Below are 23,516 nucleotides of genomic sequence, written 5' to 3'. Positions count from 1 at the left end.
TCATTCGGTTAGAAACGGGATTCCAGAGCCTGTGCTAAGAGCCTCCACACTGTCGGGGCACGGGATACCCCACCCTGCCCGACACTGGGCTTTGCACTGCAGCAGGCCAGCAAAAGAGTAGCAGGCAGCTCCTGATTTGGAAGAAAGAGACTGTCACTTAACTGCCTGTTCTCAGGGCACCACCCTCTGCCCAGCTCACATAAAGTACACAGAAATGTTCTGTTGCATAAACATATGGAGTTACAGGCCAATTACAAAAACAAGTACTATAGTGGAGAAAACACTATAATTAAGGTGAGTGCAAAAGATTATTTGGGCACAAAAGACAGAACATTTAGTGTTGGCTCAGAGGGTGGGGAAGACGTGTCGTTGTCTGGGTAGTGTGTAGATGTTACTTTAAATTCTTTACGCAACTGCTGAGCTTTTAAAATGCTTCCAACAGCTTGTAATGAAGCTCAAGGTCATATATTTTGAATTACCATTATTAAAAGTTTAAAGTTGGAGTTACCAGTGCACGGCTAAGGGCACAGATGACACTATAAAAATTTAGAAGCCAGAATTATAAAACTTATTAGGAAGTCTGTAAAGATGATCTTAATCAAGCCCCTTCATCTTCCCGCAGAATCAGGGCTCAGAGAAAGCTGTCCCTGTCCACAGTACCCGTCACTGGAGCATGTGACTCCAGGCCACCTCCCTCTGTGTGCTTCCTTTCTTATTGAACTCAAGGTAAACTCTTAAAAATTCAAAAACAAAACAAAAAAAAATGTGGTAAAATTGGCAAGGAAAAAGAGAAAGCTCGCCTCCGGGGGAAAGTTAAGGATCCTCCTTTCTCGCTTCCAGAAATCGCCCTGGATCCAGCCTCACCAGAAACCCAGCTCTTCCTGATGCTTCCTTAACAGGAGCATAAGTTCCTGCAGTCATTAAAGGAGGGGGAAGGATGGGGCGGGGTCAGGGGGAGGGGGGGAGATGGGGGGAGGGAGGGGAGGAGGAGGGGCAGGAGGAGGGGGACGGGAGGGGGATGGGAGGGGGACAGGAGGGGGACGGGAGGGGGACGGGAGGGGGACGGGGGAGAAATGGAGGCTCAGTCTGGAGTGGGGCTGGGAACCTGAATTTCTAACAAACACCTCCGGTGATTCTGAGGGTGGCCAAAGACAGGACCTGCAGGCAGAGGGGGCACATAAGCAAAGCTGCCCTCAGTCAAAATACGAATACAGAACAATAGAGCTGACACATTAAAAAAAAAAAGAAAAAAGATTACAAAGGAAAAGAGCCATCGGGGAAAGAAGGCAGCTGTGTCGCCAGCCCCTTGGGGATGTCGGCCCTCTCAGTGACTGCTGAGAGAGGGCCGGCCACAGTGGTCCTCTCTGTCACCCTGGCGCTCACCCATCTACGCGACAAATAGGGGAGAAGCAACACGCAGAGAGTTTCTGCAGGGAGAGCACGGTGCGGAAGCAAACCAACCCCTGCAATGCGAAAGCCCCGCCCCTGGGCTCTGCCAGAGCTTCCCGCTGGACCGGAGGAGCACAGCCTCCCAGGAGAGCCCACCTTCTCACAAAGGAGAGCGAAGACTCCAGAAGTGCCCTCCTGCTGCAAACACAGGCAGGGCAAAATTAAAGGCACAGAAAATAGAGCAGCTCATCAGACAAAGAAAGGCCAGCAACTGTGACAGCTCCTCAAATTTTCACGAGAACAGGGAGCTGAATTAAGTAGCACTGATTCAGGTGAGGGGCGCTTTCTAGGGAATTAACAGTTGCCAGGGAGGAGCTGATGGCCTGAGGCAAGGCTGGGGTGGGGGGCAGAAACCCTACCAGCCACCCCTCCTTCCCCAGGCAGCGCTGAGCTCCGGAGGGCGGGGCTTCAGAGCCGGGCTGAGGTCACGTGATGCCACTGTTACTGTCACAGCTGGCACTGCAGGTGCTTCGGGGCAGGGGTGGCACCTCCTCCCATAGGGGTATCAGCCGTGGGGGCGCCCCAGCAAGTGTCCAGGACGCGCCCTCGCCCAGCGGAGCTTTACAGTTCACGGCACGTGCAAGCGAGGAGGGCGCGGCGAGAGGGAGCCGGTGGCTGAGTGGCCATCCTGCCGCGTTTCAGCAGGGCCCCCGGGAGAAACCGCGTGGCTGCTTAGAGACCATCGCTCCCTTCGGAAATGGGGCCAATAGCACCCGCCCTGTCCACTGAGGGCGCAGTGGACACCACCCACCTGCACTCCCAGTCTGGCCCTCAGTCCCCCGTGGCTCACAGGCCAGGACCCCCATCATTATCTTTCTCTCTCACCAGCTCATGGCTGGAGGCGGCTGGGAGCACGTCCCAAGGAGGGGAATGACAGACGCACAGCACACAGCACTGCCAGACGGGGACACACACGACACCGCTGACGGGAGAGGACCCAGAGGGGAAGCCCCTGTCCACCCTCACTGCACGGAAGCAAGCTGGAGACAGGGGAGAGGAGACGGGCGGTCGGCGAGAAGGCCCTCATCATTTTAAAACGCAGGTGGTAATCGTGTGATAACAGTAACACTGTCGGAAACCAGAGGGACAACCGGACGTCCTCTGGAAACAGAAGGAAATAGGGATGCTGTGCTCCCCACCCCCCGCAGGGCATCCTCTCCCAGGGGCAGGTGCCTCTGGGAGCACGTGTCACACGTGGGAGGAAGCATGTGGCACACACGCAGGGAACCATGCACATCACACGCGAGAAGACCTGTGTCTCACGTGTGGGAGGAAACATACTCTATGTGAGGGGGAGCACTGTCATGTGTGAGAGGAACACACGTGTGATGTGAGCAGAACAGGCGTGCATGTTTGAGATGAAACATGCACGCCGAGCGTGGGGACTGTTTCCGGCGGCACAGGTGTCCACGCACGCGGCCTGGCCCCCCTGCTCCCTCTCGCCTCTCCCTTCCCCCTGGGCTCCCTCCCCGGGGATGAGCCAAAGTACTTTGAAAACACAGGCCCACCGGCAAGTGACACAACTCATCGCAGCCTGAAGGCCTCAGCTCAGACGCCCCCTTCTCTGTGACGCTGGCTCTGATGCCACCAGGAAGAAACAGGTGTCCTTCTGGCCACGTGCCCCTCTGCCTGGACCTCTCTCCTCAGTGTCACTGCAATTATCTGCACATCTATGTCGCCGCATCACTGGAAGCTGAACTCGGGGCACAAATGTCTCTGTTCCTTCTGTGAGTCTCACACCTAACACAGTGAGAGGAATCAGTCCTGTCACCACACTGAATAAGCACCGCTGAGCAAATGAATGAATGCGTGAGTGAGTGGATGAATGACTGTCCCAACAAGGCCGCGTTCCTTCCCAGAAACAGAAAAGAAACACCAGCAGGTCAGAAACACTCTTTCTTTCCTATCGTCTGGATTCACAGTCAGAAGACCACCACAGGTGAAGAGTGTGAAGAGAAAGTTATAAACCTCAGCCTCCACCCTTTAATTCAACTGTGGCCAGAGAAAAATAACTGAAGCCAGAGGCTACAAGCCTGAATCAGCAGCTTAATGAGGACTTTGAAAGGAGAGGGCCGGCAGAGGACACAGTGGTTCTGCGCCTAGCACTCAAGGAGCCTCACACACTGGAGGATGCAGCAGAGGTTACCAAGAGTTACACACTTGTGACCATTAACTACCGAACTTTTCTGGACCTTACCTTTGGAAAGTTGGATTTCTAAGACTGATTTTTAAGAAGAACCAAAGTCTCTCATCTAATATGAAAATGTTTCTTTCACTAGGCCCACGGACTGATGGCCCGTATTCTAAAAGCCAGGACTGTTCCCATAGAGAGTACATTTGATAAACAGGCATATGGAGCCGTAAACTATGTTTGTCAGGAGGCTGATGTCCCCCCTGGCTTAGATAATTATGATCCACTATGACAGGGCCACATAAGAGGTGCTCCCTGACACTGGTTAGCAATGCAGATGCTTGGGCCCACCCCCGAGATTATCTTGCTTCAAAAAGGATTTCAGGAAGATTAAAGCACTTTATGTCATTTGGGGCTGATCCTTTCTTAGTATCATAACCAAATGGTATACAATTTTGCCGGATAAAACCAGGTACAATGTAACTTATTAATGCTTTACACGACCTCATTTTGTTCTTAATTCATTTCTGTCAGCTTTTAATATTTTCTAGAAAAAATTTATAAGCATCCCTCATTAAATAATAATAATAATTTCTTTCTTTTCTTAAGAAGTTTAAAAACTGATGTTCAGGAGTCCCCTGGTGGTACAGTGGTTAGGACTCAGCATTCACCACTGAGGACGTGGGTTCAATCCCTGGTTGGGGAACTAACATCCTGAAAGCCGTGCAGCGCAGCCAAAAAAATAAAAATAAAAACTGATGTTCTGGGCCTCCCTGGTGGCGCAGTGGTTGAGAGTCCGCCTGCCGATGCAGGGGATACGGGTTCGTGCCCCGGTCTGGGAGGATCCCACATGCCGCGGAGCGGCTGGGCCCGTGAGCCATGGCCGCTGGGCCTGCGCGTCTAGAGCCTGTGCTCCGCAACGGGAGAGGCCACAGCAGTGAGAGGCCCACATACCGCAAAAAGAAAAAAAAAAAAAAAAAAAAAACTGATGTTCTACCAAGAAGGTCAATGGTACAGACCCGGAGCTGGGTGGAATTGAAACACAAGTAGATGAGAAAAAGGCAGTTAGTCGTCCACCTGGCTCTGTCCCCAGGCCTCTAACACCTCCCCCCTCACAAACTCCACCCATCCATCCCCAGAGGAAGCAGCTGTGCCTCCTGTCACCAGCTCTCTGTGCTGTCACCTGGTTAGCCTTCCCCTCTCCCTGCCAACCAGCACCTCCCGGCTGCACGGTGCCGTCACGGGGTTTCCTCTTGCCCTGTGAGACAGCCACTGCTAACTATCTTTATAAATACATCATTCCCATCTGACATTTTCCAGGAGGAAAGTAACACATACACACACACACACGTTCAGAAAACTGGAAATTATAAAGAAACAATTTACATCACATTCACATTCCCTGAAGATAACCATGGCTCAAATTTCAAGCCCTATTGACCTATTTCTAGTCTTTATGCTGAGATTCAATTTTGTACTTTACCTACTTTTTTTATAGAGGTATAATTGACATAACATTACATTAGTTTCAGGTGTACAATGGAATGATTCGATATTTGTATATATCGCAAAACAATCTACTTTTTTTTTTTTACACAATAGTGATCACACAGTATATACAATCTGAACATTTCACAGAATCACCTAAGAATTTTTAGGTTGTAATGCTGAGGAGACTCAGCTTGTCACGCGTGCAGTGAGGGAGCACTATGCCAACAGTGGCAGGCCCAGCCACGTTAATCACGTGAATCTGCCATCGCAGATGGGAATGCCATAGGATCCAACCTACTACCTGCACGGTGTGATCACTTCTCGTGTTTTCTCCATTCTATGCACCAATACGATGTTATCCCTTGTATATAAAGCTTTTTCAATGTTTTAAGTATAAGAATTACGTGTTAAATAATATGAACATTTAGTTATGAAGCTCTAGATATATACCATCAAATCAGCTGCCATAATGACTATGCCAACATAAAGTCCCTCATCAACATGGGAAAGTGAGGATTTCACCACACCCCATGTGGCACCGAATACTCTTGGACAGCGATTTTAACACCATTACCCACCCCGTGACAACAGTAACCGGATGGGGGCTGCACCACGTGACACTGCCTGATGAGCGTTTCCCCAAGATCAAAGGCAGTGCACAGCTCCACAACATCCACGGCACCTGCACACAACCCTACCTCTATGTGAGGATGAGGAAGAGGAAGTCCAGCAAGGTTAATCCATTCACTCAAGGTCACACTTTTGTGTCAAGCCGTGGACTGAACCTCAATCTTATGAGTATCCAACAGCCTTTCCACTATAGTGGCCAGGTCAGCACATGGGTCACACCCTGTATATCTCCCTGGACCAACTGGCAGCGACAGCCTGGAACTCTGTGTTGCGATGGGATTATGGCCTCGTCCAGGCTCAGCTAGAGAGAGTGCTGTGCGCCATCAGGGCAGTCGACCACGGGCTGGGGTCAAAGGGGTGATGCTGACCTCGGACCCTGGGTTGTTTCTCAACCACTTACACAGTGAATCCTACATACCCACAAAACTAAAACACGAAACTACGGCAATAATGCTACACAGAATAAGTTTAAATTATTTAATTCAATCATCACATACAGTTGGCTATGTAAATCCCAATGAAAGTTTTATTTTGTTTGTGTGGCATTAATTTTCTCAAATGTGGCTTGAAAAATCAAGAATGAAATGGTTATAAAACTAAGAACAGGCTTAGTAATTAACATGTATACATTTGTCAAAAATAGTTACCTGATTATCATATTTTAGAGACTGTGTCCCAACCAGAAACCGAATGGCATCTGTTTCTGCCGTTTGAGGTGTGAGAGCACGTGCCTGCAGGAGGGAAGGAAAATGCACACACATGTATGAAGGTGGATCTAACAGACAGATTAGAAAGGCAGTTGCCTCTTCTACCGCTGATGGAGTAGCAACTGGTACAGAGCGCCTGCAAGGCAATTTAGAACCATGCACGAAGAGCCCTCAACTCTTGTACACTTTGTGACACAATTCCACTTCCAAAGTATATCTGGAAACAACTGTAAGTGGGCACAAAAATTAAGCAGTAAAGATATAAATTGTGTTTTTTAACAAAACCATTATTTATTTCCAACAGTAATTGATTGGTTGAACAAATTATTCTTCAATAACAGAGCAGAAAATGGCCCCCAGTGATGACAGAACAGGTGGTTTAAGCCAAGTCTCCTGCAGAGCCAGCTGGAAAAACTCAACCAAAAGCCTGAGTTTGTTTCAAGGCTTCAGAAAGCTGCCACAGTCATGAAATGCAAGCTCCAGGAAAGGAGAGAAGTTAGAGGAGGGCTGACCTCCTACCCACTTTCACCTGGAGACCCTCATCAATTTGGAACGGGCGGCTAAGCGGTGATGCTGAGGAGAGCGTCTTACAGGCTCCCAGAGCTGGGCGAGCAGAGTGCAGGAGCCTCGGGGGAGGAGGGGCCGGCAGAGCGCGAGGCTTTGGGGTGGGATCCTCCCCAGGCTGGGTCACAGGCCAGGCGCAAGGGCGAACTAGAGTGAGATGAACCTGCTCAGCCTGGAGCTCCAAGTCACCTCAGCCCTTGAGTGGATCTCAGGTGACCTGAGCCCGCTGGCGCTCCTGTGCCCGCCCGCCGCCTGCCCCAGACTCCTCGCCCAGCCAAGTCTGGAGCTCACTTTTCAAACAGTGGTGAAGGCTTCTCTCCTCTCTTCTCAGACTCTGGGAAATCATACAAAAACAGGAAGGAAAATGAAAAGCACAAACACAAACTCTGTCTTCAGTGAAATGCAGAAACATCTGTAATCCAGACGTGCCTGAGAACAAAGCCTCCGAGGCAGCCAAGGCCCCAGTTGAGAGAAGACGCCGCACAGGACGCTGGCAGCGACACCCCAGACACAGGCGGGGACACCACCAGGAACCGCCCGGAGGGGGTGGCAGAAACAGGTGCCCTGCACACGCTGGGGCAAGAGCAAGAGCGGGGCTGGGGACGGACTGGCATCGCCTCGGGAGCAGCCTGGGGCTCCGTGGGGTGGAGTGGGAAGATGGACTCTGCCAGACTCCTTGGCCTCGGGGTAAATGCCAGCTAAAGGGTTTACTCAACAAAGCCCTGAGCTGCAAGAACTCCTGTCGGCCTGGGCATGGGCCTGGCCCACCTCCACCTACAGAGCCTACAGCGAGCTGCCGCACGCGAGGGCTCAGCCCTGGACATGATCTAGGGGCCAGCACGGGAGCCGTGCAAGGGCACCACGAGGAGGGACCGGGGAGGGGGAGGGGAGGAGACAACGGGAAAAGGCGTCAGAAGACGCAAGCATTAGGCGGATGCTGCCACAGAAGAGCCAGAACCCGTGACTATACACACGGACACTCACCTACAAAACTCACTGGAGCAATCACCTCTTCAAATGCGAGGGAGAAAACCAGAAAAGACCAGAGAGGGAAGGCAAGACACACCCAGACAACTGAACCTGAGTCGACACAGCTGGAGGAACTGAAAACCAGACCCAACGCTGGAAGGACGCAAAGACAGAAACCCTAACGAATAATGTATGCAATATCTGAAGATACAACCAATATATAGAATGAAACTATAAGATGGCTTTATGCTTAAATGTGTCACTGTTAAAATGCAGTGTCTTCGTGCATTGGGTTGGAAGCAGCAGATCCACTGGCTATTTGATCACGGTTATTGTACGTCCTATAAAATAATCTTCCACCCTTTGAGAAAAAGCGTCCTAGAACTCACCCAAGATCTGATATATTACTTGTCTTACTAGTGTAAACAGATTTCCAGTCATCATCTTGCAGAGCAAGTGTGATAGGAACAGCACACCCCAGACCATCTAGGTTATGGTAATAGAAACACAAGAACTTAGGCACTTGGCTCAAAGGGATGCAGGACAAGGAAGTGGAAACTCCAGGAGGAGAAACCAGCACCAGGTGCACAGCTAGTAAGGACGGCACTAACCAGGCAATCCAGGACACGCACACAAAAATAAGGTAAGGTACTGAACTTAAAATTCAAATTTTTTCTGCGCAAAAATCCTGAAAAGCTGGCTAAACAAGTCATAGAACCCTACTTGAATCATCAGTCAACGATGTAATTAGAAAAATGAGAAACCTGAGTATAGATTTGGCAAAAGATTGTAATTAACTACATTGGGAGTCTGAAGGAAGACAGAAGAGTACAGAAAAAGCCAAAAACCCTCACGTGCCATGCCACCCAGTCGCCAGGTTATATCGAGAGAGAAAAGCAAGAAGGTAAAGACTAGAAGAAACACTTTTTAAAATGTTGAAAGTGGTTGTTCTCAAGAACTCGGATAAGATGGAAAGGGAGTGCTTAGGGCTGGCTGATTTTTAATCAGATTTTCAGCCACTGACTGCTTAAAGAACTCGTAAGAGTGACTTGTTTTAAAAATTTTAAATACACAAAACGAAGAAGAGCTAAAATCATGAACACAAGCCAAAACGTTGCAGGAACACGGATGTGCTTGGCATTTTCTCATTTTAACGGCCCCTCTATGCCAGTCTTCTGCCTCTTATTTGCACAGTGGTGCCTCATTTTACCCTCCAAGCCTCATCACCTTCAGTCAATGGTCAATAATCAGATCCCCATCTTCTACGTAAACTGTTCTCCACAGTGATTTAAACATCACTGACAACCAAACCTCCACTATAACTTTCGGTTCTTTTATGTTTACTGTAGAAATGGTTCTTCAAATTCAAGAAAGCCATGGCCCACAGAGCTGTGTAAAGTAAACAAGTGCAAAAATCAGCTACTTCTTTTAACATAAAAAAGAAATTTAAAAAAAAGATAAAGAGATTCAGATAAAATGCTTGATGCCCAAGGCAAGGATCTACTCCGTTGATTTGTCAAAATCCCAGGAAACAACATTTCAGTTACCTCAAAGATCCAACAGTGAAGATCAAAACCTCCGGGTTACTTAGATTACTTAAGGAGATCAAAAAGTTATTAAGTAGCATTGGAAGAAGATGCACACTTTAGGTAGCACAAGGGCAGAGAACCTTCTCTCTCCCCCTGTGCACCCTCTGGATGCACCACCTGGATGTACCCACATGTGTACCTTGTTAAGGAGAAAGCAGTTTAACTTTGTGGTTAAAGAGCTTTGAAGTCAGTTTGGGTTTAAAGCCTACCTAGGCTAGAATCCCTAGCTAAGCAGCCATAGACCACAGGAAAAATAGCATCTACCAATACGACTGCTGTGAGAATTAAACAAAATATATGTACGGTGTTAAGCAGAGTGCCTGACACACAGTTAAGTTCTCAATAACTGGTCGTTAAGGCACCCGTCTGTGTGATAGAGCCAGCTGTCAAGCCCTGTAACAGTTCATGACTCATAGGACACTAAGATACTGCCTTGTGTGGAATTTATCTGTAAGAATTTTGTCTCATTATAATAAACAGAACATTTACTGAATGCTTATTATATGCCAGGCAGTGTTCTAAGTGCTTGAATTAAATGTATTAACTCATTTAATTTCATAACAGCCACAAGGGGGAGATGCTCATTTTCCCATTTTACTGACAAGGAAACTGAGGCCCAAGGTCACACCGTAAGTGCTGGAGCCAGGATTTAAACCTCAGAAGTTTCACTGGTGTCCAGGCTTTTAGTAACTAACACTGCTGCTTCTCTCAAGAAACTGCACGTTTCTTGAAAGCAGAAATCATGTATGGTTTTAACACACATTTGCTGCACACAATTAAGTATCAGGTACTTATACAGCAATGAATTGTGTTTTTATTTCTCTGTAACTGTCCCTCAGCGCCTCAAGCATAACAGGTCCTCAAAAGCCATTTGAATAAACAGAAACCAATACAGAGCTGAAACAGGCCCAGCTCAATGCGACCTACCTGCCCTTCTAGTTCATCCCTTACCCCGCCCCCCCCCCTTCATTCTGGCCACATAGGCTCTCTCCCTGTCCTTCTAGACTGCCACGTGCATCCCCTAGGAGATCCACTGCTACACTAGGGGGGTCCACTCATCTCAGCCCTTCGCTGAGCACCAACTGTGCCACGGTCACGGTGAACAGGCACTGGAGAGTACAGGAGGAGAAGCAAACAGGAAGCAGGGGAAAGACGGGTGAAATTCCAGCAGACGTCAGCATTAGGGGAAGCTGGGTGAAGGGGACACAGGAACTTTCCGTGTCTCTTCGCAACTCTTAGTGTAGATTTAACATTGTGTCAAGATTAAACGCCCCCCCCCAAAAAAAATAGAGTGCCTGCTTCCAGGAACGCCAATGCTGGAGGAAAGGTACACAAGCAAATACACCGAAGTGAGTGGTGAGAATCAGGCCACAAGGAACGCCCGGGGCTGAGGGGAGGCGGCGGGGGCTCCCAAGCCCGGGGGTCGCGGGCAGAACCGCTGCGCCCCCCGTGTGTCACGCAGGCCCCTGGCCCCCCGAATCCCCACTGATCTCGGCTGCACCGGCGTCGCGGGGCCCTCCTGTCACCCACCTGGAACTCCAGACCATAGATCACCGGCGCGTCGTCCTCCATGCTGCGGCGGCTCACTCGCCTAAGGCCAGTCCCCGGAGCGGGCGCGCCCCACCTCAGCGTCCATTCATTCTCTCCAGCCCCGGCGGCGCCAAACCGGAACTCTTTCTGGCCCACCCCGGCTTCCGTAGGGCTCACTTCCTGTGTTTTCCTGATGAGTCATCAATGCGCTCCTCGCCGGCGGCCAATGGCGGCAGCGCCGGGCTTGTGCGCATGCCCACTTGGCTCCCATCCGGGCTCTCAGCTCCGAGGCCCCGGAGAGTGGGACCGCGAGGGGAGGACGGGCCTGGGGACTCCGGCGAGGAGGCGGGGGCGGGGCGGAGCCGGCCCAGCCCGGCCCGGCCCGCCTCGCAGTTACGGCCGCCCGGCGGTCTGCAGCTCGGGCCCCTCCCTGCTCCATCGCCCCAGAGGGAATGGCTCTCCTGGGGCTGTGACGCTGTCGTTGGACGGCTGGGCGCCGGGACGCATGCTTTGTAGACACTGTCGTTAAGTTCTTCGCTCCAGCCTTACGGCTAAGGCATCATTCTTACATTTTACAGATGGGCCGCTGCAAATTTCAGTGACAGGCTGAGGGGTGGGGGAAATGGGAGATATTGATCAAAAAGTACAAACTTTCAATTATAAGATGAATAAGTTCTGGAGAGATAGTTAATAATAATGTATCCTATACTTGATAGCTAGTGGGAACATGCTATAAGGCACAGGAAGCTCAGCCCCGTGCTCTGTGATGACCTAGGTGGGTGGGATGGTCCAAGAGGGAGGGGATATATGTATACATACAGCTGACTCACTTCGTTGTACAGCAGAAACTAACAACATTGTAAAGCAATTATACTCCAATTTTTAAAAATATACTATAATTGAAATTTGTGGAGAGTAGATTTCAAATGTTTTCACCACAAGCACAGAAAATGGGAAATAAGTGAGGTGATGAATAAGTTCATTAGTTCCATTGTGGTCATCATCTCACAATGTATAGATATATCAAAACATCACGTTGTGCACCTTAAATATATACGATTTTTATTTGTCAAAAATAAAATATTTTTACATCTTTATTGGAGTATAATTGCTTTACAATGGTGTGTTAGTTTCTGCTTTATAACAAAGTGAATCAGTTATACATATACATATGTTCCCATATCTCTTCCCTCTTGTGCCTCCCTCCCTCCCACCCTCCCTCTCCCACCCCTCTAGGTGGTCACAAAGCACCGAGTTGATCTCCCTGTGCTATGAGGCTGCTTCCCACTAGCTATCTATTTTACGTTTGGTAGTGTATATATGTCCATGCCACTCTCTCACTTTGTCACAGCTTACCCTTCCCCCTCCCCATATCCTCAAGTCCATTCTCTAGTAGGTCTGTGTCTTTATTCCCGTCTTACCCCTAGGTTCTTCATGACATTTTTTTTCTTAGATTCCATGTATATGTGTTAGCATACGGTATTTGTCTTTCTCTTTCTGACTTACTTCACTCTGTATGACAGACTCTAGGTCCATCCACCTCACTACAAATAACTCAATTTTGTTTCTTTTCATGGCCGAGTAATATTCCATTGTATATATGTGCCACGTCTTCTTTATCCATTCATCCCATGATGGACACTTAGGTTAGATATCAAAACATCACGTTGTACATCTTCAATATATACGATTTTTGTCAAAAATAAAATACTTTAAATCATTAAAAAATAAGAATAAAGAATTGGCTGGGTCTGGTTTGGCTTAGTTGTGCTCCAGCGCCTAGCGCTGTGCCTGGTACTTAAGCTGGATAGGAATCATTGGGTGAACGAAGAGATCTGGGTGGTTACACCAGAAATCAAGGAAGCAGAGGCACAGACGTGGGCATCCTATTCACCGGCACCATTTGCCTAAGATTAAGTTGTGGCGCTAAGGAATACAGGATCTTCATACTGCTGGATTAAATCCACCCAGCTATTATTCGTATTATTATTATTACCATTTTTATCGTTAATGTGGTTACACAGTAGTACAGATGCATGGCAGGAAAAGTTGAAAATACATATAGGCACAAAGACAAATCCCTGAAAATAAATGTTTCTAGTGTGCTTTGGCCAGGAAAAAAAAGAGCTTAACCATCTCCCTTCCAGCTGCCCCTCTGCCACAGGTTTGTCTGTCGCTTCTGAGGGTCACGATTTCCGTCCCCAGTCCCAGGGAAGGGCTGAACTGCCCCCGCCCCCGATTCCCACCTTAGGGCCCACGCCCCGCCCACCGCAGCATGAACCGGAAACGCGCCGGGCGCCTGGCTCCTGCACTGGGCATGCGCGGGAGCAGACGCGCGCAGGCGCAGAAGCCGCAGGAGGCGCAGATTCCAGTCTCTCCTTCCCGGCTTCCTCTCACCTTCTCCTTGCACCCTGGGTTACGGCTGTAGGTGACCCTTTCTCCAACCCCAGGGGGCCGGTGGCAGGTGAGGACAGGGCCCGGGCTGTAGGGAGGGCGTCGTGCTGTCCCTAACCGCAGCCCCGCCGGCCCTCAGACACAGTTCCCCGGGGGTCTTCTCTCCGGATCTCCTCCCCGGGGTGTCCTCCCCGAGGGTCTCCTCCCGGGGGTTCTTCTCCTCGGGCCTCTCCTCTCCGGCGTGTCTCCTCCCCAGGGTTCTCTTCCCGGGAGTTCTTCTCCTCGGGGTTTCCTCCCCGGGGGTCTACTCCCCGGGGGTCTCTCCTCTCCGAGGGTGTCTCCTCCCCGGGGGTCTCCTCCCCGGGGGTCTCTCCTCTCCGAGGGTGTCTCCTCCCCGGGGTCTCGTCTCTGTCCCTCCTCCCGCCAAGCCCAGGCTGGTCCTGCCGGGTCCGCAGCGCGGGCCTTCCCTTCCGGGGGCGGCCATTGGCTGCACACCCCCGGAGCAGCCCCCAACGCTTGGCACCGAAAGCTGGTGGGGAGGGGTCTGCGGCCCAGGTCCCAGCTGTGGCCCTCAGTGACTTCCTAGTCCTGGTTTACTCTACGGCAGGTGGACGTTCACAGTGACTCGCCCGACCAGAGTCAGTGTTGTGAGGGCGAAATGCGGTGGTTTATGTAAAAGCATGTAAGTCTTATAAATGTTGGCTGATTCCTTCCAGGACAGCATCCAGGACAGAGCTGACTGATAAGAGTGCATATACTGGGAAGATTTGAAAACACTTTTATTGTAAAAGGGCATAAGAGGCTCAAAGATGTGCTTTAAAATATGCCTGTTTTCCTCACCCTTATCCACAAAAGAGTTTGACCCCGATGAAACATTTCCTTGGACCTGCCATATCTCTTTATAGCTACTGGAAAACCCTGTATTTAAATACTTCTTGTTTCTTTTCGTCAATTCAGAAGGTTGTACTGGGTGGCATACGGCGAGTTAGAGCCCCTGTGTGATGGGCTGGGAGAAGGGATTGAGGACTTCAAATACGATAATACTCACCAGCCCGCACATCCTGTGATTTCAAACAGGATCTTCACCGTTCCAAGACTGTGTTACCACTCTGCTTCGTCATTAAACGTATAACTACTATGTTTATGTGCAGCTCATCACAGTTTAAAAAGTTCCTGTGCACCCGTTGCTATTTAATCTTCATTATCCCAGTTTACAGATGAGGAAGCCGAGGCTAAAAGATTAAATCATTTTCAAAGGTCACCTTATTTATCAGTGAAGCTAAGACTCAAGCAGTTACTCAGAGCTCTTTGTGCCTCAGCCTGCCGCTCTCGGTCCCGACCTGTCTAGGAGCCTTACAAGGAGAGCAGAGGCAGAAAAACTGTTGGAATCCTGTCAGCATCAAGTATTGGTACTGTGGCTTTGGGCAAATCACTTGACTTTCTCTGCTGTATGATGGAGCTAATACTTTGTGAGTTGATCCTAAGGATTAAATACGATAACTCATATAAAATGCTTGATCTGTGGTGGGTGTTCTTTACGTGGGGCTTTTATAAATATGTGCTAATTAGATTCCTACCTCATGGCATAGTTCTTTAATGGAAATACGGTTTACATTATTGCAATCTGGTAAAAGATTTGTAATTGCAGAGTCTTACGTCCAGAAAGGGAGCCTGAACAGCAGTAGTTTTCATTGTTCTTGGTGAATTTAAATCACTTAAAGTTAGTACTTTAAACATATTTTAAGGCATTAATTAAGCTCATTGTGGAAAGAACTCAGCTGGACAAAGAGAAAGTCCGATTTCTTTGCTAGCATTTTGGTGCTGACATAGGCTTAAAACCATGTCTATGATTTCATAAAATTTATTAAATCAATAATAAGAGAAGCAAAGATTTATATCACATGCACATCAAGAACAGATTCATATGCTTTTCCATTTTTAGATTATGAAATGTAAAGACTGCATGTACCATACATGGAAGCCACACAGTTCAAGCGGAGACCCCACGCCCTCTTCTGCCACCAGTGCTGCCAGCGGCTTAGACTCTCATGTGTCCCTCCCCCTTCCTGTCACTTCCAAGCTCCTCCCCAACCGAATTGGGTGTTATTATTACCTTGTTTTTGCGTTTGTATTCCTAAAATAGTATATTGTTTAATTTTCATGCTTTGAACTTTATATGGAAAATCATACTGTTTATTTTTCTACCGGTTCTGGGTGCAGAATTAGCTTTGTGAGATTCAAACATTGTTGCATTCACTATAGGATGGCTCATTCGTTTTCACTGCTGTTTACTATTCCACTTTTGAATATACTGCTGTTTATTTATTATGGTGCCTATGGGCAGTGGTTGTTTCCAGATTTTTTATTTTGGGGGCTTTGAAAAGGGGGTGGTATTTTGTTTCCATTTTCTGTTTGTGACATTCATGGTCATAGCTTTTGGTGCCCATGTGCAGGAGTTGCTCTGTGATACATAAGTAGTGGGGCCATTTTTGTCTCAACCAGGACTCTTGAGAGTGAAAAGAGGTGCTTAATTTTACTGCAACCATGGGTATAAAGTGGAATCATTCTAGAAAAATCAAGTTGTATGGCTATTGAAATCACAGGACACATGCTTGTGAAATGTGTATCCCTTTCACCTCGTTCAAATCTTTGTTCAAAATATTTTTCTGTTGGATCATCTGTAATCCTATTGATGTGTAGGAATTTTTAATATCATCTTGATATTATGAAGTCTGACAATATCAAGTGTAGGTGAATGTGTTGAACAAGAAGACTACTTACACACCGCTACTAAGTGTGTAAATTGATACAACCACTTAGTAAAGCAGTTTGGCATTATCTGATAAAGAGGTGTATTCTCTATGAATGACCCACCGCACACGCTTAACTTTTAATAATGTCATGAAGGAGTTTTCACACGTACAGCAGGAGACATGTACAAGAATATTCATAACAGCACGGTCTGTAGATTCACAAACGTAACACCTCAAATACCCATCAACAGAATAGGTATTAGGCTGTGGAACCATCACGCAATAGAGCATCGTCAGCAAAGATGAGTGATTCACGCCACTTACAGGGTTGGGTCTCAGGTTAAAAGTGGGGAGGGGAAACTAAGGAAAAAACTGAGAAATCTAACATGTCTCAGGAAACAAACGTGGAAAATTAAGGGGAAACAAGGGTGTGACAAATCTCCGAATATTAGCCCAGAAAAGGAGGGGAAGTAGGTGTTATAAACATTGTATCCACTCCAGTTTAATAAACGTTGTTTATAGAAAAGGGGCCTTCAGAAGAGTCAGGGAAAGGAGCAAGAGCCTTCTAAGTTATTCCGGTGAAAGGAGTCAGAAAGCCGAGACGGGGCTTTCACTGCTGTCCCGTTCCATAGACAGCCCTCTTTCCTGGGGCCAGTGTGGCGTGTGTGTCACAGTTACTTAGTTTCCTCTCTGTCATCTCCTTGAGAGCCAGTAATGTACCCTTAAGTAGCTGGTGTCTGAGACACAGTGGCGCTTGGCGAGCAATGATCCCTGACTTGCAGGGCGTCTCAGCCCAGTCCTTTGGCGGTGTTTCTGATAAATGTGTAGTTTCCATTCATAAATTAAGGTAAACAATTTAATTTTTACTCTGGGCTGGGTAACATCTGTGTAAACAGTCACTAGGAAACAGGTGACCTTGATTTTCTAAATTAGATTGGATTAGAAACAAGGTTGCTGGAGAGAATCAAAGCATAGTTACAGACATAAGCGTTGACTTGAAAGACCGTTCCTCTTAGCTTTCTTCCTTTCAGAAGATGATTTCTTTAAAAACAAGACTTGTAGGTGAGTTGGTAAATGCAGAATTGCTTGTCAGAGTTTTATTCCTTGCCAAGCTGTTCTTCAGAAAGGTTGCATTCCCCTTATCAATAAGTAAGTTTCCCTAAAATCCCCCAGAACTGTCAACTTCTAAAAATCTTTGCCTGTTTCACAGGTCAAATTTTTTAAAATCATAGTTTTAATCTGGGTTTCTTTAATTATTGCTTAAGCAGTTGTTTCTTGCTGTAATGGTCCAGTCCACATAATGAATGGGTCTCGACAGTGATGAGTCTTCTCTTATTGCATTGCCTTGTGAGAAGTAGCTCAAGGTCATCTGTGCACAGTCTTTCCTAGGTCCCCCCATTTTAGTCCTTTTTTCTCTGTATCTTGTAATACACACAAATTAACCTGGCAGTGATTTCTGCTTACTTTAAGAGTAGACTTTTCTCCACTTTTCCCTGCATATAAAGAAAGTATCTATGTGATTTTGCCAGTTTTGATATTCTTCACCTTCTCCTGTAATTGTATGCATTGGACCTTTTCTTATATCGTACGGTTTTTCACAGGTGTCTGTTAACGTAGTAACGGGGCATCTGGCATTATCATCTGCACTGTTTTTATTCCGAGAAGGGCCCAGTTAACCAGCAGTAGTTCCCGGGTCCCAGGCACTGTGCTGGGCGCAGGGGTACTTCAGTCCTCAGGGGCTTAGTCAGGGGGGCCTGCTTCCATTCCTGGTCAGATGAGTCCCATCACTTCTCTGGTTCTCAGTGTCCTCATCCGTGTTTTAGGGCAGCCGATGCCTGTCTCATCTGGCTGTTGCAAAGGTTAAACAAAGTCATTGCCGTTCCGTGGTCTTCATGCTTAGTCTTCGTGTCCTGCCTGGGGAGGACCAGGGAAGAGCCTTACACGTTGGGGTGCGTCCACTCTGATGTTCCTGAGGCAGCCTCCCATTGGAGCTGTGAAACAATACAAGTAAAGGGGCTTTAGTTCCTTTTCATTGTATTTTTGACTTTTTTATAGCTAATAATTATTAAGTGAATATGTAGTAAATGGGGAATTAGTAACTGACTATGCTGGTCAAGAGACTTCTCCAAAATGTTTAACTTTGAGCCTACTTTAAAGTAATCTTGCTTTTGGATCTCAGGGTGGTCCAGGCTATAAAAGGGAAAGAGAGTTAATTTGGAATACTCTGATGAAAGTGTTGACAGAGAAAAAAGTAATCTTATCTAGAGACCAGCTGAGTATAGTTATTTGTTTTTTTGTTTTTTCTCTTTTTTATACAATTTTTAAAGGTTACAGTCCATTTACAGTTATTACAAAATATTGGCTATATTCCTTGTGTTGTGCAATGCATCCTTGTAGCCTGTCTCATAGCCAGTGGTTTGTACCTCTCGCTCCCCACCTCTGTATTGCCTCTCCCGCTCACTGCTGGTAACCACTAGTTTGTTCTCTGTATCTATGAGTGTGCTTCTTTTTTTGTTATATTCACTTATTTGTTGTATTTTTTTTTTTTTTTTTTTTTTTTGCGGTACGTGGGCCTTTCACTGTTGTGGCCTCTCCCTTTGTGGAGCACAGGCTCCAGATGTGCAGGCTCAGCGGCCATGTCTCATGGGCCTAGCCGCTCTGTGGCATGTGGGATCTTCCCGGACCGGGGCACGAACCCGTGTCCCCTGCATCGGCAGGCGGACTCTCAACCACTGTGCCACCAGGGAAGCCCTATTTGTTGTATTTTTTACATTCAACAAATAAGTGACATCATACAGTATTTGCCATTTTCTGATTTATTTCACTTGGCATAATGCCCTCCAAGTCCATCTATGTTGTTTCAAATAGAAAATTTTTATTCTTTTTTATGGCTGAGTAGTAGTCCATTGTGTGTACGTGTGTGTGTGTGTGTGTGTGTGTGTATACACACATACATACATACTACATCTTCTTTATCCATTCATCTGTTGAAGGACACTTCGGCTGCTTCCATATCTTGGCAATTGTAAATAATGCTGCTATGAACATTGGGGTACGTGTATCTTTTTGAATTAATGTTTTTTTGAATATATACCCAGGAGTGGAATTGCTGGCTCATATGGTAGTTCTGTTTTTAATTTTTTGTGAAGCCTCCATACTGTTCTCTACAGTGGCTGCACCAACTTACATTCCCACCAACAGTGCTGGGTTACCTTTTCTCCACACCCTTGTCAACATTTTTTGTGTTCTTTTTGATGATAGCCATTCTGACAGGTGTAAGGTGGTATCTCACTGTGGTTCCGATTTACATTTCTCTGATGATTAGCGATGTTGAGCATCTTTTCATGTGCCTGTTGGCCCATCTGCATTTCCTCTTCGGAAAAATGTCTATTTGGTTCTTCTGCCCACTTTTCAATTGGGTTGTTTGATTTTTTGATGTTGAGTTGTATGAACTGTTTATATATGTTGGATATTAGTCCCTTATCGGTCATATCATTTGCAAATATTTTCTCCCATTCAGTTGGTTGTCTTTTCCTTTTGTCAAGGTTTCCTTTGCTGTGCAAAAACTTTTAAGTTTAGTTATTTGTTTATTTTTGCTTTTTTTTTCCTTTGCCTTACAAGACAGATCCAAAAAAAATATTGCTATGATTTATGTCAAATAGTGTTCTGCCTGTGTTTTTCTCTAGGAGTTTTATAGTATCCAGTCTTACACTTAGGTCTTTAATCTATTTTGAGTTTATTTTTGTATATGGTGTTACTATAGGCTGAAGTGTCTTGGGAAGGCTTGAGGGCAGAGGCAGAACTTCAGCTGCGTCTTAAAGACTGAGTAGGGTGTAAAAGGCTGAGACCTCACACCCGTTAGGACGGCTGCTGGCAGAAAGACAGAACATTAGCTAGTGCTGGTGAGGATGTGAAGGGATTGGAACCGTTGTACCCTCTTGGTGGGGATGTAAAATGGTGTAACTAATGGAAGATAGTTTGGGTAGTTCTTCACAAGATTAAAAGTAGAACTGCCACATGAATGATCCAGGAATCCCACTTCTGGGTTTTTACCCAAAAGGGTGGAAAGCAGGGTCTCAAAGAGATATTTGTACACCCATGTTCACAGCAGCAGTATTCATAGTAGTCAAAAGATGGAAGTAATCTAAGTGTTCATCAACAGATAAATGGATAAGTATGGTATGTACATACAGTGGGATATTACTCGACCTTAAAAATAAGGAAATTCTGGGACTTCCCTGGTGGTCCAGTGGTAAAGAATCCACCTTACAATGCAGGGGACGTAGGTTTGGTCCCTGGTCAGGGAACTGAGATCCCACATGCCGCAGGGCAACTAAGCCTGTGCGCCGCAACTACTGAGCTCACGCACCTCAACTAGAGCCCGCATGCCACAACTACAGAGCCCATGCGCCCTGGAGCCTGCACGCCACAACTAGAGAGAGAAAACCCACACGCCACAACTAGAGAGAAGTCCATGCGCCGCAGTGAAGAGCCTACAGGCCGCAATTAAGACCCGACGCAGCCAAAAATAAATAAATAATAATAATAATAATCATAAATCTCTTTTAAAAAATAAGGAAATTCTGACATATGCAGTAACATGGGTGAGCCTTGAGGACATTGTGCTCAGTGAAATAAGCCAAACACAAAAGGACGAATACCACGTCGTTCCACAAATACCATATCTAGGGTCCCTCCGTAGCATAGTCAGATTCATAGAGACAGACAAGAGAATGGTGGTTGCCAGGGGCTGGGGGAGCGGGAGATGGGGAGTTAGTGTTTATTGTATTATTTATTTCAGTTTTGCAGGATGAGAAGAGTTCTGGAGATGGGTGGTGGTGATGGTCGCACAACAAACTGAATGTATTCAATGCCACTGAACTATACACTTAGCAATGATTTTAGTGGTAGGTTTTATATGATGTGTCTTTTACCACAAAAATGAATAAATAAATGGCTGGAGAAATGGAGGCTATTGAATTTTAAACCATTTGAATATATAGCTGATAAACTGATAAACATTTTTAGCAGACTTTTATTTTTTAAAGCAGTTTTAGATTCCCTGCAAAATTGAGAGGAAGGTTCAAAGACTTCTCATCTCCCTGCTGCCCCGACACAGGCAGAGCCTCCTGCGTTATCCACATCCCCGCCAGATGGTGCGCTGGTTACAACTGATGGGCCTGTGTTGACACATCATAATCACCCAAAGTCCACAGTCTACATTAGGTCTCTCTCTTGGTGTGGTACATTCTATGCATTTGATCAAATGTACATAATGATGCGTATCCACCATTACAAGGACACGAATTCACCACTTTTATAAATTCAAAAACAATTTCAATAAGATAAAATCATCGTAATAGTAACTGAGATCTAAGCTGATGAGGTGGATGTGTATTTGTCTTTGTTTCAGGTGACCATGGAGAGTGCTAAAGGTGCCGAGCAGCAGGCGCCCGAGCAGAGTGGTCCAGCAGAGGGGCTGGCCCCGAGCGTGGCTCCGCAGGGGCCCCGGGAAGATGAGCGGCAGCTCCTCTATCACGAGGAAACTATTGATCTCGGTGGAGACGAGTTTGGCTCAGAAGACTCGAATAACTTAGTGGACAAGCTCGATGAGCCCATGATGGAGAGCGTCCTCATCTCTGATTCCCCGAACTACAGCGAGGATGGCGCGGGGGACCTGGGTTGTTTGCAGGATGTCGTGGAGACTGCAGAAGGCGGCGCAGATCACAGACGGGAAAGCGTCGTAGATGAAGAAGCGCTGGACGCTCTGAGTGATGACGGTGAGAGTGAGGGAGAGGACACACCTAGAGACGTCTCGGACATGACCCCCGACAGCAGAGCATCGTTGCAGGAAGACCCGGAGCAAGAGGAGGTGAAAGGCCTGCCCACCTCGGAGCACGAGGGTGCGGAGGACTTGGGCCCAGGGGACGTGAGGGCGCCCGCAGCGGGGCCGGCACCAGGACTGTCCCCCCGGCAGCCGTCCCCCAAGGACGAGCCGGTGCCCGTATGCACCATCTTCAGCCAGCCGCCGCCCGCCGGCTCCCAGCCCCAGGTCCTGCGCGATGGCTTCGAGTCCCAGATGGTGAAATCGCCCAGTTTCAGCGGCGCGAGCGAAGCGGCCGCCAGGACCCCTCCTCAGGTGGTCCAGCCGAGCCCCAGCCTGAGCAAATTTTTTGGCGATACAACCAGCACTAACTCCTTGGCCTCGGACTTCTTTGATTCCTTCACAACCTCCACCTTCATCTCCGTCAGTAATCCCAACGCCAGCCCTTCGATTCCAGAAAGCTTGTCTTCACTCGCCGCTACCCCAGTGGGAGAAAACTCCCTGAGTTCTGCCGACCCTTCTTACTCCCCAGGGACGGAAAGATCAGAGTCAGGCGTTTCCACAGCTTCTCTGGAAATTCCTCAGTCTCCAAAACCGTTTTCGCAGATCCAGGCTGTGTTTGCTGGGAGCGAGGACCCCTTTGCCACCGCCCTGAGCATGAGCGAGATGGACCGGAGAAACGACGCCTGGATTCCCGGGGAGGCGACCAGGAACGTGCTGATTTCAGTCACCACCCAGCAGTACAGCACGGTGTTCGTGGACAAGGAGGACCTCACCATGCCGGGCCTCAAGTTCGACAACATCCAGGTGAGAGCAGAGGGGCTTCAGAGCGAACGTGGGCTGGTGGATGCTTCTCAGTGAAACTGGTGATTCTATGTCCACAGCTCATTCATTCCTTTTCATCTGTTTCTGTTTCATGTATATACCTGTGTAAAAAACCTTTCGAGGATTGAAAAACCCTTATTTTTCATCAGTTCCAAAGATTCTGATTGTGGGAATCTTTATGATGTCACTAGGTAACTTGGAACCCTGCTGATTTCTCTGATATAATGTGGTTTAGGTACGAATCAGAGTCTTAGAAATAAGTACCAACAAGGTATTTGCATCACAATTCTCTGAAGTAGTTCTAAACTTTGCGTGATCAGTTTATTTATGACAGTTGAGCTGTAGTAAATGATAAATCCCTGTTCCTTTTTTTAGATATGGAAAACTATATCTGCAATACATATAATGTGCTTGATGTAGAAAGAGTTCTTACAGATTCGGTTAAAAAAAAAACGAATGGCCCCTCAAAATAATAAATCATAAAAATATATAAATATTACATACAGTAAATAGCAATATTAAAAAGTTCAATCTTACCAGCAATCAAAGGTGATAAAGTTATTTTCATTTTCTGTTGTCTAAGTTATTTATAATTATTCCATGTTTGTTAGAATGTGAGAAAATAGCCTGCTTAAGCAGCCCTGGTGGGACTGATAATTT

The 23,516-nt window shown here is 47.2% G+C and overlaps 2 protein-coding genes and 1 long non-coding RNA gene across 6 annotated transcripts in view; 2 read left to right on the top strand and 1 right to left on the bottom strand.

The window, feature by feature from the left end:
• EIPR1 (EARP complex and GARP complex interacting protein 1) overlaps positions 1 to 11,206 on the bottom strand; it is an 87,673-nt gene extending 76,467 nt beyond the window's left edge. The window contains exons 1-2 of one of the 4 annotated variants that reach the window (XM_081255017.1): positions 11,061 to 11,206; positions 6,349 to 6,432 (exon numbers count right to left, since the gene is read on the bottom strand). In XM_081255017.1, coding sequence (XP_081111143.1) covers positions 6,349 to 6,432; positions 11,061 to 11,102 — 126 coding nt within the window. In that variant the 5' untranslated portion in view covers positions 11,103 to 11,206. Of the gene's footprint in view, positions 1 to 6,348; positions 6,433 to 11,060 lie in introns of those variants that run through there. The other 3 variants (XM_081255018.1, XM_081255019.1, XM_081255020.1) reach the window with 3 other exon arrangements.
• Positions 1,531 to 3,988, top strand: LOC308627944. The gene is made up of 2 exons (XR_014017475.1): positions 1,531 to 1,721; positions 2,278 to 3,988. It is a non-coding gene; the product is annotated as an uncharacterized lncRNA (long non-coding RNA).
• A 2,195-nt stretch (positions 11,207 to 13,401) lies between the features above and the next one.
• TRAPPC12 (trafficking protein particle complex subunit 12) overlaps positions 13,402 to 23,516 on the top strand; it is a 65,881-nt gene continuing 55,766 nt past the window's right edge. Inside the window, exons 1-2 of the mRNA XM_081253672.1 lie at positions 13,402 to 13,524; positions 21,621 to 22,838. Coding sequence (XP_081109798.1) covers positions 21,627 to 22,838 — 1,212 coding nt within the window. The 5' untranslated portion in view covers positions 13,402 to 13,524; positions 21,621 to 21,626. The remainder of the gene's footprint in view (positions 13,525 to 21,620; positions 22,839 to 23,516) is intronic.

Source organism: Mesoplodon bidens, assembly GCF_964165515.1.
Source record: "Mesoplodon bidens genome assembly, chromosome: 14".
Lineage (NCBI taxonomy): Eukaryota > Metazoa > Chordata > Mammalia > Artiodactyla > Ziphiidae > Mesoplodon > Mesoplodon bidens.
The sequence above is the reverse complement of the archived record's forward strand: the minus strand, read 5'-3'. Positions and strand labels throughout refer to the sequence as shown.